The following is a 27712-nucleotide window of genomic DNA, read 5'->3' as shown; positions in this document are numbered from 1 at the left end:
ACTGGGACCAATTTCGAAGCCGTTTAGCAACAGGGAAAGCTACTAACTTATGCTAACGGGGGTTCTGCGCAAAAGCAGGACGTTTCCTAGGCTGTGGGGTTACACTCTGAGGCTCTGAGGCCACCTTCCTAGCAAGAGAGAAAGTCACAGCAATTCCTCCTAGGACTGGGATTCCGGATCACCCTGGGTGCCCACCCAAGTCAGCAAGGCGGAAGGCGACCCAGATGGAGCCCTCAAGTACGGAGCAATCCCATGTGGCTAAAAGGTATGGTTTTACAAATAAAATTAATAAAAAAAAAAAAAAAGCCTGTATTTTGGAAACAGGATTTAAGGTGTTTTGGAATAATGGAGCATCTGAAGGGACACAGAAACTAGAAAAACCAGTTCACAGGTCTCAGAGACTCACAGTAAATATTTAACAGCAAACAGCTCAACCTTGTGTTTATGTGCTAATGACATTCATTTACCGGGGTTTAGTGGCAGTTATGTAAATGATACTGCAGTGGAATAAAACTACTATTCCTGGCAAGCCCAAACCACTGAGCCCACCTGAACGGCAGCCCCCACCTGGCGACATGTCTTGTCCAGGGCAAATGCGAGACAGACAGAGAAGCAAGTGGAACCCAGCGAGCGAGGCCAGCGAGCGCACTGCTGCTCGCCAGTCTGCGGAGCGTCAAACACGGACTTGGAGTTTCTTGGTCTGCACAGCCCGGCAAGGCTTTAGAGGGTCCACCTGAGTTCCCCCGCTGTTACCAGTCCTCTGGTCATAGGTGGGCACGAAACAACCACAAGGAGGCTGCCTGGACCCCGCTGGGTAGGTGCACGAGAAGCGAGGGGGCTGGTTCCTTCCCTCATGCCAGACTCGCTCAGCCCCCTGAGCAGGACACACAGAGACAGAGGCTTCAGTGAGTTTCTTGGAAATGGTCCCTGAGGGCAGAGGCCACCTGGGTGCGCTGACCACCGCTTAGCTGCGCTTAATGCCCACGCCCCCCGAGGTACCGGGTTTCTTACTTGTCCCTTCTCTGGCCTTGTCACTCCAGAAAGGGAACTTATTCGCAAAAATCATAAGATGAAGTCCAACACTCAACTTAGGTCAGAAAATCACCTGCTGCCTTCACGTTAAGACGTCGCCATTCAGATGTAAATCCCCCCTTAGCTTCTGCCTTAGAAAATCCAAACAGCCAAGTGTGAGCGGCGTCACAAAAACAAACACACACATTCGGTTCGACAGAGATGAGGCGCCTGGCGGCAGATACAGGACACGAAAGCAGCGCGGCGTCCGCCCCGCCGGCGAGGATGATGCCGCGGGCAGGCCCTGCACCCGCCTCGCTGCTGCTCGGGCTCCACCCCTCCTTCCCTCACTTCGATGCCATCAAGTGCGGAATCCTGGGTTTGCTTTTCAACCCAGGAGCCCACAAAGGGAATCCCAAGCCGTTCCAAGTTGTCATCCATGGCACATGCGCAGAGGGCCTACGGGTTTCCCCCGGAGACCACCAGCCAGTAGCGCGTCCAACGGCACAGCAGTAAAGTGGCCGTCTGCTGTGCCAGCCCCTGGAGGGCCAACGCACCCACACCCCAGGGCAGTCCGAATCCCAGCCAGCTCTCCGGGCTTGCCAGGACGCACGCGCAAGTGCCACAGGCAGAGGGAGCTTGGCAAGGTGGGGCTTCCTCAGGTCTGTGCTCCCGCAACACTCTGCTGAATCAGAGGGACCCCACCCATGTCAGCGGGCACAGGTGTCAGTTTACCCCACACGTCGGCAGGCGCTGGGCCCTGGGAAACGGGAGTGAACACCATCCCTTCTTTCATACATCCGACTGACTCTAGCAGAGGAAGAGGGTCATGAAAACACATAAAGGGGACAAGCAGGTGTCTCAACCACCTGAACGGTGAGCCCTGGAGGCATGGCCGGCCGCCCAATGCAGGCCTCCTCGGTGAGGCCTCTGTGAGCTATTTGGAAAAAGGTCCAGAGTGTAAAAGGGATTACTCAACACAGACAAATAAAGCAGGGGGGGGGGGGTGGCGAGAGCACAGCCTCAGATGGGACCACTGTCGTCCGCAGCCCCCTGGGGAGCACAGCAGGACACAGACTGAGTGGAAATCTGCTGCAGGAGCTTTGTGTTTTTCATCTGAGAAAAGCCGGAATGTAACAAGATACAGAGCCAGTAGAAAACAGGAAGTTACAAGCGGAGGATAAAGAAAAGAGAAAGACAGAGAGAAGGGCCAATCCACACCGCAGCCCCAGGGAGGGGCCCCAGGGAGGGACCCCAGGGAGGGACCCCAGGGAGGGACGGGTGGGGGCGGGGGGATGGAGAGCTCAGGGCAGCATCGCATTTGTGCTGAAGAGGACAGCTGACCCATCTTAAGTGACTTCCAGATTATTGCTGTGATTTTTACAACTTGAATGATTAAGTATGAAAGTTTAAAATGTACACGCTGCACAAGAGGTTTATGAAGACTCAGACTGTTAGAATCTTAACATTAAAAGATGGCCCTTTCCAACAGATATGTGAAAAAAATCTCAATGGCACTAATTTGCAAGGGAAATGCAAATGGGTCCAGGGAGGGGCCCCTCACCTGTTCGAGACAGCAAGTGGGGGAGGGTGTGGAGAGGCGGGGTGGGGCGCAGCTGGGAGTGTAAACTGGTGGGCCCCGGAAAACAGTGTGGCCGATTCTCAGAGAACTAAGGGTAGAAATGCCCCGTGAGGCGGTAATCCCTCTGCTGGGCATCTACCCGAAAAATCTGCAAACCTGATTAGTAAAGATATATGCACCCCAACATTCCCAGATGTGGGAACAACCTAAATTTCCTTGCACAGCTGAATGGATAAAGAAGACTTGACCCATGTATACGAGGAATATGACTCAGCCATAAGGATGAAATATTGCCATTTGCGACACCACAGATGGATCCTGAAGTATCACGCTAAATGAAATGTGTCAGACAGAGAAAGACAAATACTGCAGGATTTCACTTAGGAGCAAAATCTAAACCTCGAAACGAATGAACAAAGAAAACAGAAACAAACTCAGAACAAACTGGTGCCAGAGGGGAGGGGGCAGGGCCATGGGCGGGGAAGGGGAAGGGGTTAGGAAGTAGCAACTTTCATAGGGACGTAAAGTGCAGCACAGAGAACAGGATCCATGACACAGTAATAACTACGCAGGGTGACGGAGTGACTAGACTTACTGTGGCGATCGCTTCGTGAGGTTTATAAATGTTGACTCACTATGCTGTACGCTTGAGAAATAACACTGTATGCCAACTGTAATTTTAAGTTAAAAAAATTAAAAACAAAAACAAAACAGAAAAAAACCTCTATCATCCTTAAAACACTTTCCGCATGGCTTTGGTGGCCCCTGGGACCTGTTTACGCCTGGAGAACAGCCGCCTAGTTACAGCACCTGGAACCGACCGTTAGTAACAGCCAGTGAAAGCCCCATTTTTGCTGGAAATGCGGGAATGCCAGGGAAGGGGACTGGGATGTGGGGGCTGCCAGCAGTCGAGCTCCCACTAAGCCTGCAGCTGAGGCGTCCCGAGGGCCCTGGCCCTGAGGGCCGGAGTGACGGCCCGCTGCTTTGGTGCTGATGTGCTGACTGGCAGGTCGGGGCGGCAAGGACCACCCCAGAGGGGCACACCCCCCATGACAGCAGAGCAGTGTCGTTCTGCCTCACGTTCCAAAGGGCCTGCTGGAGGCCAGGCCAGGCGAGCAGGCAGGTGACGGGCCTAGCTGCTGCCCTCACGTCCAGGCCCCGAGCTCCAGCCAGTCTGCGTCCGCATGGCCTATTTCCCCGTGTGAACGGCAGAGCGGAAGGCGGCGGGCCCTCCGAGTCCCTTTTGCTCCTGCCTGGCTGTTCCCGAGGCCCGGCCTTCACACGTGCAGCCAGCTGGGCGCCCGCCTGCCAAGGGAGCGGGCTGACGGGGCGGGACGCGAGTGCCGCGTGGCTGGGCTAGGGCCCAGTGTTAAAAATTAGAACTAACCAGCTAATGACTCAACATTTTAAAGTTGTGTTTGCCAAAGGAAAAAAAAAATCCACTTTTAGAAACAGTTTAATACGCTGCATTAAAACGACGTAATAAAACTGCTAATAAAAAAAATTTGGCACTGTTGGTGTAATTGGACTGCTATGAGAATAAGTTTATGACTCAAACCCGGCACATTAGAGTTCTGAAATTAGATTAAAAGCTGTTCATCAATGAAACCTAACGGTTTTTTTCACTAGAAAGACAAATGAAAATGAATCCAGCGAACCGGAAGCTATGCGCACACTCATCATCGCGCCCAACAGCCTGTCAAAGGCAGGCGTGAGCTTCCAGCGCCAGCTGGCCCGCCCCGGGTCCCCCAACAGGAAAAAACCGCCACATCTAAACATGCAGCCGCGGAGCCGCTGGCACCAGCGTGCACAGGCCCCTCTGCGATTCAGGACCGAACAGTCCTGAATCGCCAGGCAGGGCACGGCCCCCCTGGGCGAGCCCCGTCGCCTCCGTCGCCACGTTCCTTACCGAGCACGACGGGCAAGGTGCAGGGAAGGACGCGACGTGGCCACCGTCCGAGAGCGGACACTGGGTCGGGGAGAGGCCCAGAGACGAGGCGGGCAGGACGGCACGTGCACCGGCACCAGGAAGAGGCGGCACGTTTCCCCAAGTCGGCATGGTTTGTAAGAGGTCAAACTACTCTCTTTAAATGGCGAGGAGATCAAGACAGCGGCAAGAACCACGAGTTTGCCGAAATGGTGCCGAGGCTGTGCGCGTTGGCATGCCGACCCGCTGACCCCGAGGCTGTGCGCGTTGGCATGCTGACCCGCTGACCCCGAGGCTGTGCGCGTTGGCATGCTGACCCGCTGACCCCGAGGCTGTGCGCGTTGGCATGCCGACCCGCAGACCCCGAGGCTGTGCGCGTTGGCATGCCGACCCGCTGACCCCGAGGCTGTGCGCGTTGGCATGCCGACCCGCTGACCCCGAGGCTGTGCGCGTTGGCATGCCGACCCGCTGACCCCGACAGCTGGACGGCCACCGCCAGCTGCACGCGGCCCTCCTACAGCTTCTGCCGCCCTGGCAGGACGTGAAAAACGAAGGCCGACAGGGGTGCTGCCCCTTTGGTCCAGCCAGGTCGTCCTCAGAACTGCGGCTCTCGATCGGTCACACCAGTACCTGTAAGTCCATAAGCTGCCCGGCCGACTTTCCTTGGAGGCACAGGGCCTGAGCGATAAAAGCGTGCAGGTCCTCCAGGCAGAGCGTGTCCACCTGAAAGGGAGGGGGAGAGCCCAGCGTTAGCGCTTCTGGACCTGGCGGGGCGGCACAGTGAAGAAATGCAGACTCACGCGGACTCACGCACAGCACACGTCCATCTGGGCAGCAGACGAGTGGCGGAAGGCCGCGGGAGGAGGGGGAGGTGAGCGGGGCCTCTTTCCCACTGTCCAGGCCCTGGGGCCAAGCCTCCACGGTGCCCGAGGCCACGCTGGACACAGGAGCCTGGTCACTCTCTAGCAACACAGAGCATTCCGGAATGCCTGGCAGGAACTGTGAGCCGTGACCGAGCCCGGTCTTAGAGAGCACAGGTGGCCTTTCTGAGGCACAAGTTCCAGAGCTGGCCGCTTGGGTTTGCAGAGAGCGCCCGCAGCTGGCCCGAGCTGGGGTCAACACCTGCCTGCACCAGCCCCAGGTGACCCCTGTCATTACAGTTGTCATTTACACAAAGGAACCAGGATCCCCAAAACATGAGACCCCAGCAATCCTCTGTGAAATCAAAGGTGTAACGAACGTGGGAGAGAAACGAGGCGGCACAGGCGGGGAACAGCCAGATCCCGGGACCGTGGGAACGGGGAGAGGGCCAGTGAGCCCCGGAGACAAGGCCAGGCGGACACGGGGACGCAGACCGCCCGCTGCGTCTCCTCCGACTGCTCCACGGTGCGGGTCTGTGTACTGGAGAGTATGTGATTTTATTCTGCATTATGCATAAAAACATCCCACTTAAGCATAACTATGTAAAAGTACAATAATTTTATAAGTGCATTTTTTTGCCTTACTGATCCTGCGAGAACACTTATCCCTGAGCATAAGGACACAGTGCCTTCCTATCTGACGAACACCGCCGGTGTGTCGATCTGTTTTCTAGTTTTAAAATGTTTCAATAAATGTTCTTTAAAGTCAGACCAACATCAGGTCAACCTCATGCTGGCTTTCACTAGAGACTTTTATCTAAAAAGCAATCGTTAGGAGGAGACAAGTAAACATGGATGTTTCCCTCCCAACACGTGTCTTGCTCAAGTTTAACTAAACGTGAGGGGCACAGCTACAGGTCCGGGGTTTGGGATTTTTTCTACCAGAAGTGGGTTTAATAACTGACCGTCACCTGCACAAACGACAGGCGAGCAGAGATGTGCTGTGTGACTGTCAGTGGGCTCAACGACCCAGCTCTCCCGCTGGAAAAGATCATTCTGAACGTACGTCGTAGGAGCATCACTACATGGTGCCCAGCACTGAGAAAAACACACTGAGTTTGCGGGTGAGGAAGCTCAGGGTCACCGGCACTCGCCAGTGCCCACTGTGCCGCAACCTGAGCCACAGCCACCTCAGGTCAACACACGGCAGAAGAGAACATGAGCCTGTAATAGATGCACGTGCGTTTAATAAACAGTATCAAAAGACATGTATTTTTACATTTACGTATTAAATAATCCTGCCATCCTCTATTAATTTATACTTCGCTAAGTCTGGTGCAAATAAAAAAGCGGTCTGCTCAAAACAGTAAGACAAACCCTCAAGTTCACACTGCTGCCTGTGCCACCAGTAACGAGGCAGCAAATTCCCTGAGAGTCCCTGAATCACTCATTTTTGCAAAGTGCAAAAGGCAGAACTAGCTGGAACGGCAGAGCCAAGAGGACACTTAGAACGAAAAAACCAGTACAAACAAGGTTCCCTTGAAATGTAATTCCACAGTAAGAGTAAGTTTCTGAAAGACCGTCAACAACTCATAAAGTGAACTCAGGCTGGAAAATTAGAATCACATAACTTTCCGTCCTGGGCAAACGAAAATGTGAAGGCTGAGCCCACAAGGACCCACGGTGAGGGCAGGACAAGGCGGACTGAAGGGGCTGAGACGGTCCGTGAGAAAGGCCAGACGCTACGGAGGGAGGGCCTCGGCTGTGAGGGCTGGCTCCCTGCCGCCGCGACGGCAGCCAAAGGTCACTTTCGCTTACTGAGGTGCCCGGACACTCGTGCTGTGGAAAACTAATGAAAAGGCGAATCTTTTCATTGGCTTTTGTAATTTTCACATATCAATCAAGTGTAAAAAAATGAAAAAGTCTGTCCGACTTGCGGAGGATCCTATCGTGCGGCCTTTGCCTGTGGCCGCTGGGACATGAGCGATGACGGCGGCAGTGACCCTCGTGTGACCGATGACGGCGGCAGTGACCCTCGGTGCTGTGCACCTGGCTGCCTCGGGCAGCCCAGGAAGGGGCTACAGCTCCCTCTCTGACTGGAACACGAGGTTAGGTGCTCGGTGAACATCAGCTAGGCGAACGAGCGGGACTTGGGGAGCCGACGCAACCTGCCCGGGGTGGAGAGCTGCCAGGGGAAGGCGGGAGTCTCGGTGGGTCAGAGCGCAGAGCGGGGGGCGGAACCTTCTCATAATGACATCAAGCCCCAGGAGCGGTGACAGCCGCCTGGGCAGGGACTGGGGCATGGGGTCCTCCACGGCCCGGAGAGCCTGAAAAGCAGGCTCTCTCCCGGCAGGACTCCCCGAGTCCCACTGGCCGTGAGTGCCCTGCGAACCCCAGTCCGAATGCGGGCGGGGCTTCTCAAACTTGTGCCGACACAGAACCCTTGTCCGCGTTAGCACAGTTCAAAGAGCCAGTGTGCACGGGACGACGGCGACGTGGGGACCGGGCCGGGACTGTGTCCCCGAGCACGGCGCCTCGCGGAGGACGAGGGCCGGCGGTGAGGGGCGGCTCGCGACCGGGAGCAGGTTACCTGCACGAAGAGGTAGGTCAGGAGGCAGCACAGCGCCTGGAAGGGGCTCTCGACCGCCTGCAGCTCTTCCCGCGAGGCGGAGAGGTCCAGACAGGCGAGCAGGGTGTCCATGCGCCGCGCCTCGACTCCGGGCTCCTGGCTCAGCCACAGGACCTTCAGACTGGGCGTTCCCCCTGGCGAGGAGAAGGAGGGCCGCTCGGGCTGCTGTCCGCCCTCGCGAGTCGCACGGCCACGCTCCATTTCAGACCGCAGCGGCCAGCCCTGCGGCGGACGCCGGAGACGTCCCCTCGCCAACTCCGCATCACGTGAACGCTCAGGGACAACAAAACGAGATGCACGCAGTACACCCGGAACCAAGCAGAGCAGGGTCCCCGAACAAACCGTCACAGTGCTGTGGCCCATCGCTCACTCCCGCCGGGCCCAGGCCGGATGACAGGGGCTCGCAGATCCAGGCAAGACACGGCAGGTAACACACTTCCAGGACCGGAAGCGGGCTGGAGGAACAGAAGAGCAGCGCCCCGACTGCGTGCCAGCCCGTCCTCGCCCCCGCCGTCGCCGAGCTTCCGCGAAGGCTGAGGGTGCCCAGGCCGCGACACCCGCAGGCTGCGTGCACTGCTAGGCGCTGAAAAGCCCGTGAGATGGACAGGCCATGTTTTGGAAGACCCAGCGGGCAAAGGTCATGCACACACTATGGTCCTGCCAGGGATGCAGAGGTCAAAGGGGGGCCCAGAAGAGACGGCCGTGACCCTCCGGGCTGGGCTCTGCCGACAAAGGAGGCGGCGACGGCACTGCCCCACGCTGATCCTGCTCTCCTCCCGCCTGCCGCCTCTCCAACGCCCACCCGGCTGCGCACTCGGTACCGACTCGCCAAAAACTGCCACCGCTGGCCGACACGGCAGGCTGGACGGAGGGGGCAGCAAGAAAGACTCCCGTCTGCCCCCGGAGGCACGCCGGCACCACCCACGTGCCGCAGCGAAGAGCGGAGAGGACTCTCCGTGCGCACGGCAGAGGGCTGACTGGAGGAGACGTGAGGGGCCAGCAGCGGCTACCTGTGCGAAGGAGGAAGGGGAACGCTCTGGGGAGGGGGACATCAGCTGCCAAGGTCTCTACCCTAAGAGCAATGGCAGGGGACAGAGGGTGAACCCAGAGGTGGTGGTCAGCTGTGTGCCTTGAGAGATGACTCAGGCGGCCGGAGGACTCCGGGGGAGGGAAGAGGCCGTGGAACTAAGCGGTGATCCGCAGACACAGACCCGCAGAGAAAGGCTGGGGAAGGCGGCGCTGCCGACTTCCGGCTGCTCACTGTAGCGGCAAACGACAACATTTCGAGGGGTGGCCTCTGTGGTGGGGCCAGCGCTGTGGGCGCCAGCCCAGCGGGAAGGGATGGCGACTGCCACCCTCAGCCTCCGGAGGGTGTGAACGAAGCGAACGCGTCGTGGCTGCCGGCTGGGCTCTGCTCCCTCTCCCCGAGATCAACAGCCGCACCACCACCTGGGTACTTGCTGCAAGTGCAACCCTTGGGCCGCGAGCAACCCAGGAACCAGGGCGCCCAGGGGCCCAGGAGTGTGTTTTCACGCGGCCCGGTTGTCCTGAGTGTCACCCGACACTCCTCAGCAAAACCACTGGAAATCACTCCCACGGACAGAAGAGCAACATGCCAACAATAAAGAGACTGGTCCTTGAGAAGGCCCGATGCCTCATGGACGGCAGAACACCAGGTCTGCGAGCCGGGCCCTCACAACCTCTTCCCTGTAGGAGGACGTTAATCGGGTCCCCCTGCCGCTGGCGTGGGCGGGGGCTCCGCACCGGGCCCGGCTCTGCCGCCTGGGCCGCCTGCGTTAGCGGAGGCGCCAGGCCGCGGCCGCACCGTCATCCGGGGCTCAAGGCCTCTGCCTGCATCAGGGGACGACGCTCCGAGGGTGGCGTCTTTTCAGGCCACCACAGTGATCCCTAGACACACGAAGGTCTCTGTCACAGGGTGGGCCTCGCCCAGGTGTGGCACAGATGAGCTGTGCTGAGAGTCCCGGTGCTGTCCCCACCGGGGGGTGAGCATCCCCTGAAGGACCACTTACACCAGTTCTCTAATCCCGACTCATCTGAGCAAAGTGTTTTTAACTCCCCTGTGATGACCTGCGATAGCTGAGCCCACCAAACACAAAGGAAATTATTAATAATTTCAGTTTCAAAAAACGCACTTCGATCAGAATCAAAAGGCAGAAGAGCTCAGAAGAGAACAGCTAGAACTAGAGCGGACGAGAAGGCCTCTCTCCCCGTGGCACAGGAAGACACGATCGTCTAGGGCATGGGGTTCCGCGGACTCTGCCAAAAGAGACCCAGGAGGCCCTCACGTTCCGCCCGGAGCTCACGGGCAGCTGGGACACTACAGACAACAATCTGGAGACTGAGAAGGTGGCCTGGCAGCCAGCATCGCATCTGAACCCTCATCACACGACTTGGTCGAGGTGTCCGTGTGAGCAGAGGGGCGGCAAAGCCTGCTTCAACATTAAAATCTTGTTGTTTTTGTACCACTATCAACATAAAAATAAAGTCACTCATCTAAATCATCCGCACTTCCAGGGTCTCGTGATGGAACACAGACGTACCTTCAGACATGGCCCTCGCTGAACAGGACACAGAACGGGCTTGCGCAGTTGGTTCTGGGAGCAGAGCCCGCGGGCTGTGTCTGTGCCCGAGCCCCGCCGTTCCCAGGGGGCCGAGGCGCGTGCCCATCGGCCCGAAATCACGCCCTCCAGAACTCTGTGGCCTGCCTTTGACTTTCGCTCGCAACACAAACACCCTGCCTTAAGCCATGATGGGAACTATAGTAACCCTTCCCATGGTGTTTTTGAAAAGATACTATGAGACAGGAATCACATAAATAACAAACTAATTCTGGAAAATTATTCTGGCCGTTCTTTAAAAATACTTCTTGCCGTAAAAACAAGCGTCCATTCACCTTAACCTGTTTTTGCAGTGAGTGCCTTATCAAGGTTTGAGCACACCCCCTGCCTGAGAGAACAGGCTCGTAACCACACTCGACCTCTCTGCCAGGGCGATCACCCATAAAGACGTTTCCAAGCTCCCGAACTTGTTCGGTAAACTATAGGCTGTGTGACGGAAAATGACAGTGACACGAGAGAATTAACGCATAAAAAAGCAGACCATCGAAAGTCTAGAAAAACACGTGTTCTCTGAAACGGTGAAAAGGCCCCCAAGAATGCACCCTAAGCCCGCCCTCCACCCCTTGGGCTGCCCGTGGAGCACCGCCCAGCCCCAGGTCCAGCCTGCCGCCCGCTGTCCCTGCACAGAGGGCCACCGGTCCCCACTCCCACTGTCCCTGCGTGGAGCACCGCCCCTGTCGCAAGTTCTGGACCCTTCCAGAGCCCAAGAACTTGCTCGCGGAAAGAGAGGATTTCTTTCAGCTAATTTTTAGGCGCGCCTGTCTTCCTTCCCTCATGTCAGACCCTTCTCGTTACCAGGAGGCGTGTTTTCCCAGTTCAAGTAGCTTTCCCACCTCCCCGTCCCGCTTGTCCAGATTCTCGCGGTGGGGAGGAGGCCAGCGCGAGCGGACCGCGGTGGGTCACCCTGGGCGGCGGCCCTCCCGCCCCGCAGCACCTCCAGACCCACACCCACGTGGCCAAGCGCGGCAGGGAGCTGTGACCGCCCCTCCCGCCACGGCACACCTCAGGGGCAGCGGCCTTCCTCCAGCCCAGGGGCGAATGGGGCCTAGAGCGGCTCCGCAGCGAAGCCACCGCTGGACTGCGGCCCGTGGACAGGGCGGGGATGTCTGTACCTGGAACGTGCATCGGCAGGGGCCTGACGAGGTCCGGGTGCCTTAGCGGGTTCCCAGAGTGCACGAACCACTCCCGGATGACGGGGCCGCTGCTGGCGCCATCTGAGTAAAGACAGCCGGTCAGGAGGTGCGCTGAGTGTCACCAGCCAATGCAGTCACGGACACATTCGGCCGGGGATCCATTCCAAGCCGGTGAGCACAGTGAGTTCTCACCTCCAAGGCCCCTGAGAGGACCTGCCCTCCCACCCGAGGGACGTCTGCTCACTCCGGGTGGGCTGGCAGGACAGCCTAGGTGCTCGGACAGTAACCTGGGGCACAGTACGACTCACAGCTCTGGGGTGGGGCTCCGAATGCACCCTGACCGGACCCCAGATCACACAGGGTCCGCTCCTCACCCCCCGTCTAGACACGGCACCCTCCGGTCGGAACCGTCTCCTCCCCACCTCAGCCCTGCCCCTCTGAGGCCACCTCCCGAGATGGCATGTGGCCACCCCTCTTTTCCCTTCCTCTCAGCGCAGGTACCAGTCCCTGCTCTCTAAGGTGGGACACCCCCATGCTCCCCAGGCACCGTCCCCCTGTTCCACCTGCCATGGGCCCCTGGCAACAGGAACTGCATCTTCTGCACCCAGGCTCAAGGCAGGTGTGTGAGCTGTAGGTTTAATAAGCAAATGCAGCTTAGCCTACATCTCACATGTACGCAAGCCGAGGAAGGAAGAGGAAAGAGAGATCTGAGTGGTATTCTTACAGTTGTTTAAACGAGAAGTCCACCTCCTCTTGGCCTTGGCCTAGGTTTTCATTACATTAAAAACAGTCTACTGAGTGAGCAGTGTCCTGAATCGCTATTTCAGTGTGGGAGCAGACTCCCATGCCAAAGGTTCAGTCACTCATGATACGGGCTCTTGGCCACCACCACCGCCCAGCCTGACACGGCCCCCTGGGAAATCCCGGGACATCTATGAACTGTGTTTTATGCCATAAATGTAGAAACGACCCCCTTTCCTCTAAAGCTGCTCGCAATACAGAGTGTAGATCTGACTTCTCAATGAGTTTTAATACTAAAATACACATAAACTGAAGAGACTTTCGTGACGGCCCCTGGTGCCCTCTGAGAAAACACCAGGTAGACGTTCTGTTATCTCCTCTCTGGGTAAGACCTCGGAAGTCAGGCTCTGGACAAGTGTTCCAAGAGCAATGCCACCCAGGAGTCAGTGACTCAGCGGCACTCCGGAGGGAGGAGCAGCCCGAGGAGCCCAGTGCCACAGGGTCCGCGATGCCCGCTGGCACCGGCTGGCAGGAGTTTCACTGACCACACAAGCGGTCACATGACAAGAGTAGATTACGCTTGCACGACGCAGTGCTCACACGCTCACTGCACAGCCTGGATGCGGAAACGCCTCGTCTTCACGCAGGACACTAACGAGCCAGAGTGAAAGTTCGACCAGACTCACTGGTGTGCAGTTCCACTCTCTAAACGGAGTTTTCTTGGCATCATGAAGACTCGGGAAAAGACAAGACCTGACAACAGCTACTTCCTCTGAGGCGAAGGCAGGTTGAGGAGGATGAAACGAGACCGGACGCAGAGTGAACCTGCAGAGACTCCTGCATCCCACCCTCCCTCTGCGTCACGGGGCACTGGGGACAAGCCACTTAACACACCACATTGTGCCCTCTTCAATCTCCACGGGGGCAGCGGGCAGCATTCAGGGGTTACAAAATGTTGTCCACATCCACAGATCGTAATTATGGCAAGCCAGTCAACACTTCTAGCCAAAGCTAAACGTTCAGATGGTGTTATTTTCACTTTTCATCCAGATTATCTGTCCTACAGACGCTAGCACTACCTGAGATCTTCTTAAAACAAAAACGAACAAATTTGGTGGAAAATCCTATAGTCTGGCCCATTCTCTGGGTACCACATCATTTCAGAGGTTTCAATCTGGCATGTACTTTGAAATTATAGCAGAATGTTGCAATAACTCAGTTTGTCTGAACTAAAACAAAATAATCTTAAATGCCTATATACGAAGAAAAACAGAAGAGGCTGACTTTCTTACTGGAACTCTCAATCTGTTGGCCTCTTGAATTCAAAAAGCAAAGTAAAGACTGGAGTAAATACTAGTTTCATTCTCTCTTTCAAGCTGTAACATTATATGTGGAAACAGAAAAATAACAATCAAGCCTGTTCTCATGCTAGTCCCAAAGGACAGACACATAATTCCGCGTTGTAAAGTCTCCTATGTAGAACTACGATGGTTTTCTAGGGGCGCACCTGTGCCCTTGTCCCCACTCCCACCCTCCTCACAAACACTGACTGGATCGTCTGAACACAAACTCCCGGGAGGGCCGATCCCTCTCACACACCTGCAGGTCTGTGCGAGTGCGCAGGGCAGCGGCCAGAGGGTGGAGAAGCAACGTGGACTTTTACCTCTCGGTTACTGGGATTTTCAGGTTCAGGAACAACCCCCCAGGCTTTTCAAAAACTATATCTGGGCCCCACCCAAGCCACATCCAGTTTTGTCCTCAGCAAGACCAGTGCTCTTTGCTAAGCCAACTCCAAGACTCACACTGGTGGCAGTTGGCCTTGGTTTCTGAGGTGGCCTCTTGAGGCAACTGTAAGCACAGCACCTGTGGATTGCTTGCTGAATCTTAACAGGTGGCTGTGGAGGAGCACAGGCTTGGGCTAAATTTGGCCTGCAGCTGGACCCCTCTCAGGACTGTGCCACTAGACACCTACCACACAAACCCATGCTAATAAGACCGGGAGACTTAGGAGCTTTGCTTAGGACATAGAAACAAACACAGAAAGGCAGCCAAAATGGGAAGACAAAGAAGCAGAAGCCATGTGAGAGAACAGACAGAGATCCAGGGACAATGGAGACAAGCAATCTAACGGATGCAGTATTCAAAACGCTGGTTACAAAGATGCTCAATGAACTTAGGGGGAGACCAGACAAAGTCAGCAAGAACTTTAACAAAGAGAAAGGAAATGTAAAAATGGAAATAGAAATTATAAAAGGGAACCAGTCAGAAATGAAGAACACATTATCTGAGATGAAGAGTATATAGGAGGAAATCAACAAAGTGGATAAAGAAGAGGATCGAATTATCGCCATAGAGGGTGGGGAAGCCAAGGGCACTCAACCAGAACGGCAAGGAAAAAGAAGCCAAGACTATGATAATAACTTAAGGAGCCTATGGGACACTATTAAATGTAACAATATCCGTGTCATAGGGTACCTGGAAGAAAACAAGAAGTTGAAGAGCTATCTGAAGAGATAATGATGGAAAACTTCTCTCACCTAGTGAAGGAAAGAGACACAAAACCCCAGGAAGCTCAGTCCCGAGAAAGAGGAACACAAAGAGGCCCACACAAAGACACGTTACAGTTAAAACACCCAAGGTTACATCCAGACAGAGAACCTTAAAAGCAGCAAGAGGAAAGCAGTTAAGTTCCCTACAAGGGAGCAGCCATAGATTGGCAGCTGATTTTTCAAAAGAAACTTTGCAGGACATCTGCTGATGAGAGTGAGGAGACGACGGGACCGGCCGGCTCGCTCCGGCCGCCACGGGCTGCCGTGCACGGCGCACTGCTGCGCAGCCGTCAACTACCAGCATGGGCAGGAGGGCAGAGCAGGCTCTTCCCTGGCATCTTTCTGAGTTCTTTCTATTGCCTAAAATTCAAACGGTTTCACAGTGATTTCAGCAAAGATTATCATTAGGGGTCTAAACCCCAGAGACAGAATCGGGTAAAATGGCACGAGGGGCTAAGGGAGAGCGATCTCAGGGCTGCTCCCCACTTTGGGCCACGACACCACCCAGCCATGCGAATACCACAGACTCGACCAGAAGATCCATGTGGGAGTGGAGTCACCCCGCCACTCCACCGTGACCAGGTGGCTCGGAGTGTCCTGCAGGTCAGCTATCCAAAGGGCACCTGTAACCAGGGCTCTGAGGTATCAAGGTACCAACGCAGGGCCCGTGACCTGGCACGACCCTGGGGTCCACAGGTGCACTAGGTGCGAGCCTGGCTCTGGAGCTCAGAGTCTACACCACAGAGCTCAAAGCACCTCTGCTTCTAAATCTCATCTGAAACGAGCGGGCTCCCTCCTGCCAGTCAGGCTGCGCTTGGAGACAGCTGTTCGCCATCACTGCCCACCCTGCCTGCGTCTGAAGTGCATGCGCTCGAGGGGCCCCTTTCCCAGGAACACCTTGCCAAATGCAAACACTCCTGAAAAGGTAGCATTTAAAACATACACTCAATAAACACCTATCAACCGCCTAATTGCTCACCAAAGTGCAGCCCCCGCCAGCTTGGCCACAGCCGAGCAGGGAGGAGGGCCGGCGGGCAAGGGCTACGCGAACGAGGGCTACGCACGCAGGTCCAGACTGCGGTGGGCCAGGGGGCAAAAGGCACACGGCGATTTCAGAGAAGAACTTACTTTTGACAAGGTAACAGGGAAGACCTGACGGAGTTTCCTTTTAAGTGCTTAAGTGATGCACAGAATTGATCAAAAGAGTGCCTGAGCCAGAAAAATAAATGTCGTATTCGTCAATGCTGATATAGTTTTTAAAGCAAGGCAAGGGAATGAGACGGCCTGGGAGTCAAAGGGCCAAAGCCCGCTCTGAGGACGCCCACTTGTGGAGGCCAGCAGGGAGGAAGACGGTCACCACGCCGAGGACTTCAGCAGGAACGTGACCGTGGGGAAGGAGCTGGTGGCCGGGCTGGGCTTCCACAGAGCAGAGGCGGTGCAGTCCTGCGGGGCGGCAGGGCAGTGGCCGCAGGGAGAGGAAGGAAGGAGGGGCCCTTTCCCGTGAGCACCGAGAACGAGCGGGGAAATGTTCGCGTACCGGAGCGCAGAGCCCGCGGGGCACGAGGAGATGAAGCACAGAACGTCAACCGGGAAGCCGGCCGCGGGTCCCACAGCAGCGCCCGTCATGAAACACAGAGACTACAAAGGGGAGACGCATTTGTGGACTCAAAGAATTAACAGAATATCTGAAAACGTTCCAAGAGGAAAAAAAAGTCACCAAGAAAGGACCAAAAGTCACACTAGCACCTAGAATTCCAGGGGACGGCCGGGGATGGCCAAACACAGGGTGCCACTCACCAGCCCTCCCACCACCGACAGCTCTGGAGCTGGACAAACTTCTCTGAGGCTGCTGCCACCTCATGCTGGACAGTCTTCATCCCAGTTTTCTGCCTAGGGGTGCCGTGCAGGGAGGGGGAGCCCAGAAGAGAGCGCGCCTGCGATGCGGAGATGGAGTCTGCAGGACTAGGCTGTCGTGGCGGCAAGGCGTACAGGGCGGAACACCAGACAGCTGGCGCCTTGCAGAGAGGGCTCCGGAACCTGCGAGGCGTGCCCCCAAAGCCCTGGAACACCAGACAGCTGGCACTGTGCAGAGAGGGCTCCGGAATCTGTGAGGCGTGCCCCCGAAGCCCTGGCTGAGGACTGAGCTCTACGTGTCCAGGGCAAGACAGCGAAACAAGTGGGGAGCCCTGCTGACCCGCCGCTGCGGCCTGCACAGGCATCCAAGTCAGCAGCGTGCCAGCGGTCCGAGTGCAGAGCCCTCATGAAGCACCTGGGACTCAGGCGACAGCCGGGCAGGCTCAGCCTCAGGAGTGGGGCCTCCAGCTCAGAGCGGAAGTTCCTACAGACCCACCGCCCTGAAGCTTCAGGCAAGCCTGAAAGGACCAGGTAGGAACAAACGCCAGCACTCCTCACAGTGTCCAAACCTCCTCGCGCACGATCGTAAGACGCCGCACATGAGAATGACCGGGAACGTGTGGGCCGGGACGAGGAGAAAAGTCAACGGTGGTTGCCAGGGGACAGGGCGGAGGGCAGGACACCAAGCAGCAGCATGACGGAGGGTCTTTGCGGTGATGGGCCAGTCCTGTGTCTTGACATGAGTAAAACCGCACAGAACCACACACACACGCTAAGGGGCATAAACAGTGGTGAGAACTAAATACGGTCTGCAGTCTAGTTAGGAGCCTTGCACCAACGAGAAGTCCCTGCTTCACACTGTCCTTCACTACAGAGTCTATCGTCTTTGGGGAAACGGGGTGATGTCTACATGGAACTCATGGTACCACACTGTTGCAACTCCTGTGAGTGTATAATTATTTCGAAATTTAAAAATGGTTTTAAAAATATAGGTAAGACACAAAGCAACAGTAGCAAAAATGATAGAAAGAAAGAACACTGTTGTAGGTTTTTATATTACATATAACATGGTAAAACACTATGTGAAGGTAGATTGTGATAATTTAGAGATGAGTATCATAAATCCTAGAGCAACTACTAAAAAAACAAGTAATTCTAATAATCCCAAAGAGGATATAAAACAAAAACTAAAAACTATCCATTGATCCAAAATGAGTCAGGAGATAAGAAAAAAAAACAGCTAAGAGAAAGATGGAAGACTTAAACCCAATCATGTCAATAATCACACTAAATGTAAATGGTCTAAATATTGCAATTAAAAGACAGAGACTTTTTAGTCAGCTGATATGCTGCTTACTTTAAAAATAAAGAAATAGTGTAAAGGTAAAAAAGGATAGAAAAAAGATTTGCCATGCAAACATCAGTCACAAAAAAGCTGGAGTGCATGTACTAGTATCAGACAAAACCAACTTCAAGACAAGGAATATTACCAGATTTTTCAGAAAAGAAAAATCTCATAATGTTAAATTCATTAAGAAACATAATAATCCTAAATATATATGCACCTAACAATAGAACTTCAAACACATCTGAAGCGAAAACTAACAGAACTGAATGTGTAAATAAAAACATTCATGATAACATCTGAAGAGTTCAACACTCTTCTCACCTAAGCACTCTCACATCAGACCACGACGGCACAGCCGGCCCGTCTCAGGGAAGCGCGCCTGACCCACGAGGCACCCAGACGCATCGGCATCGCAAGTCTCTGCTGTGAAGTGCTCCCCGTCCCCGCGGACTCCTCCTCACAGAGGGTCACAGGGCCTGGTAAATTTTACACTTGCTGTTAAAGGTCCTCCAAGTCACCGCTCACCACGGATGGTCCCTCCCTGTCCTGTCACTGCTACTGCACAAAGGAAACAACAGACAGGGACACACATAAACTTAACTACAAAAACCCTAATGGAAAATTTCATTTATATTTTAAAAAAAAGATGTACTAGATTTTATAAAGTTATCTTATGAAAATCATTTTGAGGAAGAGTAAGTAGACGCTGTCTTCTAATAATAAACATACCCGACGCTTCTATAAACATACCCGACGCTTCTATAGGAGGAAAGGGTGGTCACATTTTTTAAAAGGCACAAGTCCTTTTAGACATAAAAGTTCAACACTTCACAGAAACAACACTCTTCTAATGACCGCTGACCTGCTGCCTGCTGATTACGTGAGTCCCGTGCATCTATCCTGTGTCCAGATGTCGGACTTAACAGAAAAACAAACTCTGTCGAACTCTGTCCGTGCCCTGAGGGAACAGGTGACCTGAGCCGCCAGACCCCCAGACCCAGCCTCAAGCCCTGTTACTCCGCTCACCTCCGCCGGCCCCCAGCAGCAGGGAGTAGACGCGCTGCCGCATGGGCCGGTACACGAAGGCCTGGCTGGGCAGGGCCTGGTCCAGCGCGTCCTCCAGGGTGTTGCTGCATTCAATCTCCCCGCTGCTCATGACGCCGTACACCAGGTAGCTCTCCGCCTGGACGTGCTGCGCCCTAGCGACCTGTTCAAACGTAAACGCGTGGGTTTCTCCTGGAAAACAAACCTACAGACAGAAAGAGCCGACCCCTTCCTATGGCACGCCCGTGTTCTGAGGGCACTCAGAAAGGGACATCGAACACTCGTATTCGGGACATCAAGCTGGTATCTGCGTTTCCTTTCCTTGGGCTCCTGGGCTCAAAGCTTTCCATCCCTCCTCCCTCTCCCCCCGCCTGCGACAAGCCAGTGGACCCGCGGTGCCGACTTCCACAGCGGCTCACCATTCTGTCTACCCGAGAGTGCGAATGGCTGTGAGAGGCTCTCCCCCCACTAAGCCATCCTGCCTCCTGCAGACGCAGACACAGTCACCACCCTCCTCAGAGCATGTCGAAGGTGCCGCGAGTTCGCCCTCACACCCAAGACCCCACTCCGCAAGGCCTCCACCGCCCCCCACACACGCTGGCTCACCTCACCGAAACTGCCAGGGTCCAGGCTCGCTTCGCTGCTCCCCAGGAACGCCGCCCTCCCTGGCCTCCGCCGGCCTCCAGAACACTCATCCCTCCCGACCTCCTGCTCCGCAAGCCTCCTCCCCAGGGGTCCCCTCAGCGCCGCCCTGTCCATGAGCCCCCTCCGCTCCCGGTCTGAATTCACCGCCCCTGAACTCGCAGGCTTGACTCACAGAGACACTACGGCAGTGATCTCAAATGCTCCCCACTGAACTATGACTCCTGGAGGAGGAACTCTGTCGCACTCCTGCATTGGCTCTCTAATTTTTTACCAAGTGAAGACTGTGCTGACCTCTCGTTTGCGGGTGCCTGGCACTGCTAGCCGTGCTAGCCCGCAGCAGGTGATGCGACATACGACTTAAACTGATCCCACTACTCATCGGACAAGTGCTCAAAAGCAGAAACGCCACAGTACCCTACGTACAAAGCTTATTTTTCTATAAGGAACATTCTTAGCACTGCAGAAATACATTCATCTAGATTACTATTCAAAATTTAAACCCACACAGTCTAAGGACAACGAAAGATCTGTGGGTAATGAGTTTAGTTTTGAACTTGAAGTGCCTTTGAGACATTCATGTGGACAGGTGTCTCATCTGTAACACAAGGGTTAAGTGAAATAATGCACGTAAAGTACCTAGCACGGAACCTCGCCTGTAACCGATGCGTAAACAGTGGCCCTCCCATCAAACCCCGCGAGGGTTCTATACTCCTTCCAGCGTTAAATCTGAATTCCTGTATGGCATTTCATAATCTTCAAAATGTGGCTGCAGTCTACCTCTCCCAAACTTTTCTTTCTACTTCTCCCCTTAAAGCCGACTCCAGCCTACTGTTCTACCAGTGTCCGAGGTGATAGATTCCAAACTACACCTGTGTGTCGCCAGAGCCGCCAGTCTACGAAGCCAAAGCAAAAGTCAGGTCCATTCTGGTCTGGCTCCAGTTCTACCTCGGCTGAGGACTTCACTCTGCGCCTTAACACAATGATCTCTCCTCTTCGAATTCCTAGAGCTTCCTTCTGTGCTAGTCATGTGACAGTATCGAGTACAGTTCATAGTGTAAGTTTTCATGGGTCATGTCACACTTCCTAACTAAATACCTAGGGTCTTGTTTGTGTGCCCACAATGCCTTAGCCACTGCTGGTAATCAATATTCACTCACAAGTCCCTCGATGGCTATGGATTCAATCAGGACACATTAGACCTGGGGAAGCACGTCTACATACCTTCAGGATTTCAGTGTCTGAAACCATGGTTACTTGTTGCTTCATTTCAGGCTCCATGTTCATGGGGTCTTCTTGTTCAGTTTCAGGGTGTGTACACAGGGGGGTTTCTTCCTTGGACTCAGGGTGCGTACACACCAGGCTCTCCGGCTCAAATTCAGGGTCTGTACTCATGGATACTATCTGCTTGCCCAAAGTTGTTACACCTTTGGGTTTTTGGAAAATCCATGGAGATGTCTGTCCCGGCAGAAGATACGATGCCACCCCTTTATAAAAAAGAGCTTTGTTTTGCCCCAAAGGCAGCATTTCTTCTAGCTTCTTCTCACCCTGATGTAAGCGAAGAACTTTCGCTATGTGGTCCGCCACAGCCAGGATGACATTACCTCTCTTGTCAGCGTTCTCCTTCATAGAGGTGTAGGATGACAAGCACTGGAACCGGAAGCTCTCGAACATGCCTTCCGGGACCGTGTCGTTGCCGAGCAGGCAGGCCAGTACGGGGAGGTCCGCCAGGCTGAGCTCCAGACTCTCACAGAGCCTCTCCCTGCAGAGCATGACAGTGTCGAGGCTGTCCAGGCAGAGCTCACTAATGGAAAAGTAGGGACAGGTGTCATAAATTAAGTAGTCAGTGTCTTCTCCAAGAATCCCAAGGCAGTTATTCTGGAGGCCGTAAGTAGCCACCTCATAGTCAGCCTCCTGTAGGGAACACAGAGTTTCCTGACCTAGGGTCTTCAATGCAAACCGCGTAAATATGGCCAGCCCCGAGGGGATGAAGAACATGTTCCTGCCGGGCTGCTCCCTGTGCGACTTGATGTAATGGAAAATTCGGGCTATCTCCCGATTGTTCTTGAGCCTCCGTCTCACCCACACGGCCCTCTTGCCCTGCTCCACCATGCCATCAAAGAAGAAGACCAGCTTGATTCCGACAGTCGTGAAGGCTTGAACAAAATCTCGCAAAGCAGCAAAGTACTCTCTCCACTGGCCGCCGCAAACCCACGATTCGGGAGTGTACCAGTACCGGAGGCAACACATGGCGTCCACCACGACAGTCGGCGTGCATCCGGGATGCTGGCTTCGGTGCTGCTCGGCCAGCTCCTTGAAGTTGACCGCCGTACATACGTGTGGGCAGGTACTTCCCACAAACCCTTGTAACCCTCTCACTCCCATCTCTGAACCCCTGGAAAGGATCTGGGGAAAAAATGAGTAATGATGGCATTATCAGTAGACATATGGCACCTTATGAAGCAAAGAGAAGACAATATTAAATATTCTCTGTTTCCAAAAACTCTGGTCACCAACATATGTAACACGTGTGCTGGTTAGGAGTCCCAAGAGTGTCCAGCGAGAACACTGAGAACTTTCCCCAGGCGCAAGCTGCTGGGGCTGGACCCACACGGGACAACCTCGCATCACAACTTTTAAAACTTCCACTTAGACCATTATTCAAAAGATTTCTCAACCAAATTCAAAACCAGGTTAAGCAATATTTCTCATCTTGAAACTGAGACAGAAAATAACTTTGAAAACCTAAAGCATAAACTGACACATGCAACGAGAAGCCAGACCAAACGGTACACACCGTATGGCTCCATTTCTGTAAAATTCTAGTCCAGACAGTTGAACTCACGTGTAGCGACAGAAAGTCACTCAGTGGCCACCTGGGTGGGGCTGGAGGGAGGGGTTCACAAAGGGGAATCCTCTGAGGTGATGGGTATGCTTATGGTCGTGGTGATGGTTTCACAAGTGAACACATGCGAGACCTTGCTCAACTGTACACTGTACGTATGTGCGGTTTACTCCATGTCAAGAACATTTCAGTAACAGTGTTGAGAAGAAAACAGCAGCTGACTCTCGAACAACCAGGGGGTCGGGGAGTCGACCAACCGCACAGCTGAAAATCCGCCTGCCATGTAAGTCGGTTCCCCACATACTCAGATCCCCAACTCGAATCAAAGGCTACAATAACTCATCGTGCCAAATGTCTGTACTTGCAACATGTGAGATAGTGAATACCTGACTCTGAATGGAAAACTGCCCACTGGAAAGTGCACAGACATACAGCATGGTTCAGAGTTGGAATTCAAATTTGGAAAAAATCTAAGCAGAGTACTTTATAGCAAGATGTCCTTACATATAAAAGATGTAGCATAAAACATTATTTGAATAGGTAAGAACGGCCATCATAGAAAAAATTCTGTGACACCTTTTATCTTAATGACCTATTCTTTGTGCTTTGGTTTTCTTTAGAGCCATCAGGGCTTAGTGTCCTTTGATAAAATGAAACAAACAAACAAAAAAATCCTTAGTATGCAAAAAGCAACACTAGAACAAATGCTGCCTCTTGCAGGCTCCGGACTGAGGACAGTGGCCACCAGCTGCAGAAGCCAGCAGTCACTCCGGTAGTGAGCTCGCTCCGCCTGCACGTGCGGGCCACACAGGAAGTCTCCACTCTTTAGAACAACCCTGACAGGCAAAAACCTTAACTTCTACTGCACAAATGGAGAAACTAATGAAATTACCAGGTTGAGAAAAGGCACCATCACAGGACTGTCATTTAGGACTACTGGCTCTTAATGGACACCGGCTCCTATCAGTAGAATTTGAAATGACGTTTAATAGCCATTAACAATAAAAGACTCTGGAAAGTGCGTGGACATAAGCGGCACACGGTTCCGTGGCACTCAGAGGCGCGCTCACTGCACCGTTAAGCGTGCGGGATGCGCGCGGCGCCGAGCCCGGGCTCCGCGTCAGCGGCGCCTCCACCCTGAGGCGGTTCTGCAGCGCCGGAGGGGGTTCCGCGGGTCTCTGCGGCAGGGGTTCCCCGAGGACGGGGCCATCCCGGCAGGAGGCGGGCGGTCAGAAGGCTCGGCCTTCCCGGCGCTCCGCGCTCGGCCGGCTCGTGGCGCGGCTGCCGCGGAGCGAGGCGGGGGCGGGCTGTGCCCGGGTCCCGCTCGGTCTCCGGGCGGGGGGGCCGCCCTCGGCGGGCCCCGCGCCGGCCCCCGGCTCCGCCACACGCGGGTTGGCTGCCTTCCCTCACCGATAAAAAGGGATTTTGTTTCAAGTATTTTTCTACTAAAACTGCAAGTGGCAACACTGAGTTTCTCAAAACACTCTCCTCTTTATTCGACAAGAAGTCAGGCTCAGCTCTGCTTTGATTTTATTCAAATGTTTTTCCCCCTTCCTCGCCCAGTAGTGAAAAGCGCACTATTTTAATTAGACGTACTGGTTTCTCCTGTCTTTTACACTGCCAATTTCTCACACTTTGAATCACAAATTACCTCAGGGATGTTACCTTACAATGTGCTCTTCTATGGCACTTACAGAGAAAAATTTGGATAGGCAAAGATCTGGACACTTGTGACATTAAAGCATGCATTCCGGGATTTCAGCTCCGCAAAATGTTAAACGTTCACACTGCCCACCCATCGGTGCACTCAGTTTGATGCGAAATGCAGTGCTGAAAAAGATAACTTTTGTGGATATTACCTGTAAAAAAAATTTTAAAGCCTTTTATTGTTAAGAGTGTCTACTGAGGTTTTTCATTCTCTACTGTCGGATAGTGTTTAAGATTACATGTATGTAGATATAAAATTTAATTTAGTCTACCTGCAAACTATGAGGAAATTTTTATTATCTAGAAAGAAAACAGAAGTCAGGTCTCATTCTGTCTTATTGCCTGAAACGCACCCTGGGAACCACTCCCATCAGCGGGAGCCTCTCTAGGGTGGGTGATGGCACCCTGTCGTATCCCCAACACCCAGTGTCTGGTGTGTGAGGCCATATATTTGTGAATGACTGAATGAAGAAGACATCGATGAACAGGGAGACAAGAGAGCCCAGGAACCGACAAGTTTACTGACTCCAAATCTGGGCAAAAAAGTAAGTCGCATCACCGCGGTCAAGCAGCTGGTAAACCAGTGTGGGAAACAGCGTCAATACAGGAACTGTGACGGAGGGCAGGCGGCAAGGCACACAGGGGAGCTAGTCCCCTGGGAGCTGGCCTCACTCCCGGGGCAGCTGCACTCCCCTCATAGGCAGAGCAATCCCAACAAGCCCGGGTACCGCCGCAGAGCTGGTGCACTGCGGCAGTTGGTGGCAGACCCCTTCACTGTGTCCTCAGGAGAAGGGGCAGATGCTGGGCGTACTGATGGAAAGAGGAAAGGCTCTAGAAGAAAACTGCCCCGAGTTCAAATTCGGACCTCCACTTCCTACAGCGAAACTCTGAGCAACTGACTTCATTCCATAAGCTTTTTTTAAATCTGCGAAATGCTTTATATGACTTACCTCATAAATTGCTGTTATGCGTTTTTAATGATAAATTTATTCATCGAACACTTCTCATCAGTTGCTTCAAGTTTGGTAAAATCTGCCCCAGCACCATTCAAAAATTTTAAATTAACCCAAAATTTAAAACAAAGCCATATAAATGTGCGGATTTACTATATTTAAGAGTTTTATAAGCTAAATTACTTTGTATTATCAGGAATATATTTATTTGTAAATAAAAAAATTGATTATAAAGGTAGCCATGTACTCTGTAGAAAATTCATAGAACAAAAATAAAAACTATTCTTCTAATTTTCCAGAGATAATGACTACAATAAATATTTTAGAATACGTATTTCCAGTTTTTTATTATTAAGAATCGGGATCACAGTTAATCCACTTTGTGTCTTTATTATGAATATATTCCCAAACCATTATGTTAAACTTCTCCGACAGTGTCATTTTTAATGGATGCACAACATTGACGGGAAATGAGTTACTCAGTCCTACTGTTGAATGTTGGGTTATTTCAAATAATGCACCCCATATATAAGAATGTGAAGCACATCCGTGTATAAAAATCTTTGAGCAGATCTTGGATCACTTCCTTGGGATAAATTTTACAACGTGAAACAGCTAAGTCAAAATAAAAGCACATCCTGGTAAGTTTCCTCCAACAGGCTGTCCATCTGTAGCTGTAAGTTGCTAACACCCAGTTCTCCTCAACAGTACCAGGTAATTTTGTTTGCACATAAATCTGGTTTTAGTCAGCAAGCAGCTTTGCGTCAGTCACAAAAAGTGACACAGGGCCATGAACAAGACAGACAGGCTTTGCCCACTAGCACTTATACTCCAGCAGGAAAATATGACACAAGCCTTTGGGCATCACTGTAGGACAGAGAAGGGCAGAGAATGTGGGGACTATCCAGCACCCTGTGGACCTGGGATCCACGATGGCCGTCCTGAGGAAGGGCATTCCCAGGGCGACTTGACAGAAGGCGTGAAGCATAGTAGCCAGGGACACCTTTTTTAAGCCTATGTGGTACTGTTATTACTAACTGGATATTTCTAAGGTGCTTAAAAGATCTGTTGTATTAAGTAGAAGCTGCCATTTTATGTATTTATAAATGTGTTCTTCAAACATTGAAAATGGAAAAAACAAACAAACCCAAACCCTAAGTGTGGCCAGAACCTCCACGGAAAGGGAAGAGATGAGGCCGCAGGAGACAGACCACACCCACGCACGCACCCACGCACTTCCCTTTGCCCTGAGTGGGACCGGCAGCCGATCAGGGCTCTCAGGCAAGTGCATGTTAGAAACAGTCTTGCCTGCGACATGAAGATAAACGAGGGGCTACCGTGGACGCTGCCTGTTCTGGCTGCCCAATATCCAACACCCTCCCTGTTACGGAAGAACTCCAAGACTGGAAGGATTCAGAACCCTATTTCCTACTGCAAAAGACAAAGGAGGCCCTCCCACAGATAAACCGGAGGCATGAGATCTACGTTCTCACATTCACTCCATAAATATTCATCTAGTGTTTACTGTGCTCCAGTCCCATGCGAGCAGCTGTGGACACAGCAATGAACAAGACAAAATCCCTAAGACCTGATGAATCTTTAAAGAGAGAAGAACAGGCTTAGGGTCCATCAGAAAAGGAGACACCTGGGGTGTGCACACATGTCAAAACGCATCAGATTGCACACTTTGTGTTTCTTTGTTCTGTCCATAAATTTTCTGCAAAGAACATGGCTACTTTTTAAATCAGAAAGGCCCACGGCAAACATCTCCTCTAATCCCGCTGGCACATTATCAGTTTTCTTCAGACTCTGTTGTAAAAGGCATGCTCTGCCAGCTAAGAAGGCAAGAAGAGCTGACTGCTGGGTGGCAGCCAGCAGTGTGTGCTGCGTTTAGTCACCTGCCGGAGGTCACAGTAACAGTAAAGCTGGGACTGAAACCCATCTGCCTCCAAAGCCTGTGTTCCTTTCACTAGGCCACACCCCCAAGTCACAGCTGCATTTCTGAGTGATCAAACCAATCACCGCAGCACTGCCTAGAGCGCTCTCCTTCCTCAAGGTTCCCCCAGAACCAGGGGACCTAACGGAGAAGGACTGGGATTGAAAGAACTGCCCAGGACACTGGGTTGGGCCTCTGCACCCACTGCAGCACAACAAAACCCCTACAGGTCAATGAAGCACCACATGAGAACTACTGCCACTGAACACAGGAGAAGAAAATGCACGCACGCTTCACTTATCCAGAATTCAA

General features: G+C 53.2%; 1 protein-coding gene across 13 annotated transcripts in view; it reads right to left on the bottom strand.

Annotated features, from left to right (window-relative positions):
- The window catches only part of FAM120B (family with sequence similarity 120B), a 54617-nt gene that overhangs the window by 24296 nt on the left and 2609 nt on the right, over nucleotides 1–27712 (bottom strand). For 10 of the 13 annotated variants that reach the window (XM_036223761.1, XM_036223763.1, XM_036223771.1 and 7 more), the window contains exons 2-6: nucleotides 21184–22365; nucleotides 19300–19480; nucleotides 11761–11862; nucleotides 7971–8143; nucleotides 5151–5243 (exon numbers count right to left, since the gene is read on the bottom strand). In XM_036223761.1, coding sequence (XP_036079654.1) covers nucleotides 5151–5243; nucleotides 7971–8143; nucleotides 11761–11862; nucleotides 19300–19480; nucleotides 21184–22344 — 1710 coding nt within the window. In that variant the 5' untranslated portion in view covers nucleotides 22345–22365. Of the gene's footprint in view, nucleotides 1–5150; nucleotides 5244–7970; nucleotides 8144–8346; nucleotides 9020–11760; nucleotides 11863–19299; nucleotides 19481–21183; nucleotides 22366–27712 lie in introns of those variants that run through there. The other 3 variants (XM_036223766.1, XM_016125068.2, XM_036223776.1) reach the window with 3 other exon arrangements.

Source organism: Rousettus aegyptiacus, unplaced genomic scaffold (assembly GCF_014176215.1).
Source record: "Rousettus aegyptiacus isolate mRouAeg1 unplaced genomic scaffold, mRouAeg1.p scaffold_m13_p_1, whole genome shotgun sequence".
NCBI classification, from domain to species: domain Eukaryota; kingdom Metazoa; phylum Chordata; class Mammalia; order Chiroptera; family Pteropodidae; genus Rousettus; species Rousettus aegyptiacus.
The sequence above is the reverse complement of the archived record's forward strand: the minus strand, read 5'-3'. Positions and strand labels throughout refer to the sequence as shown.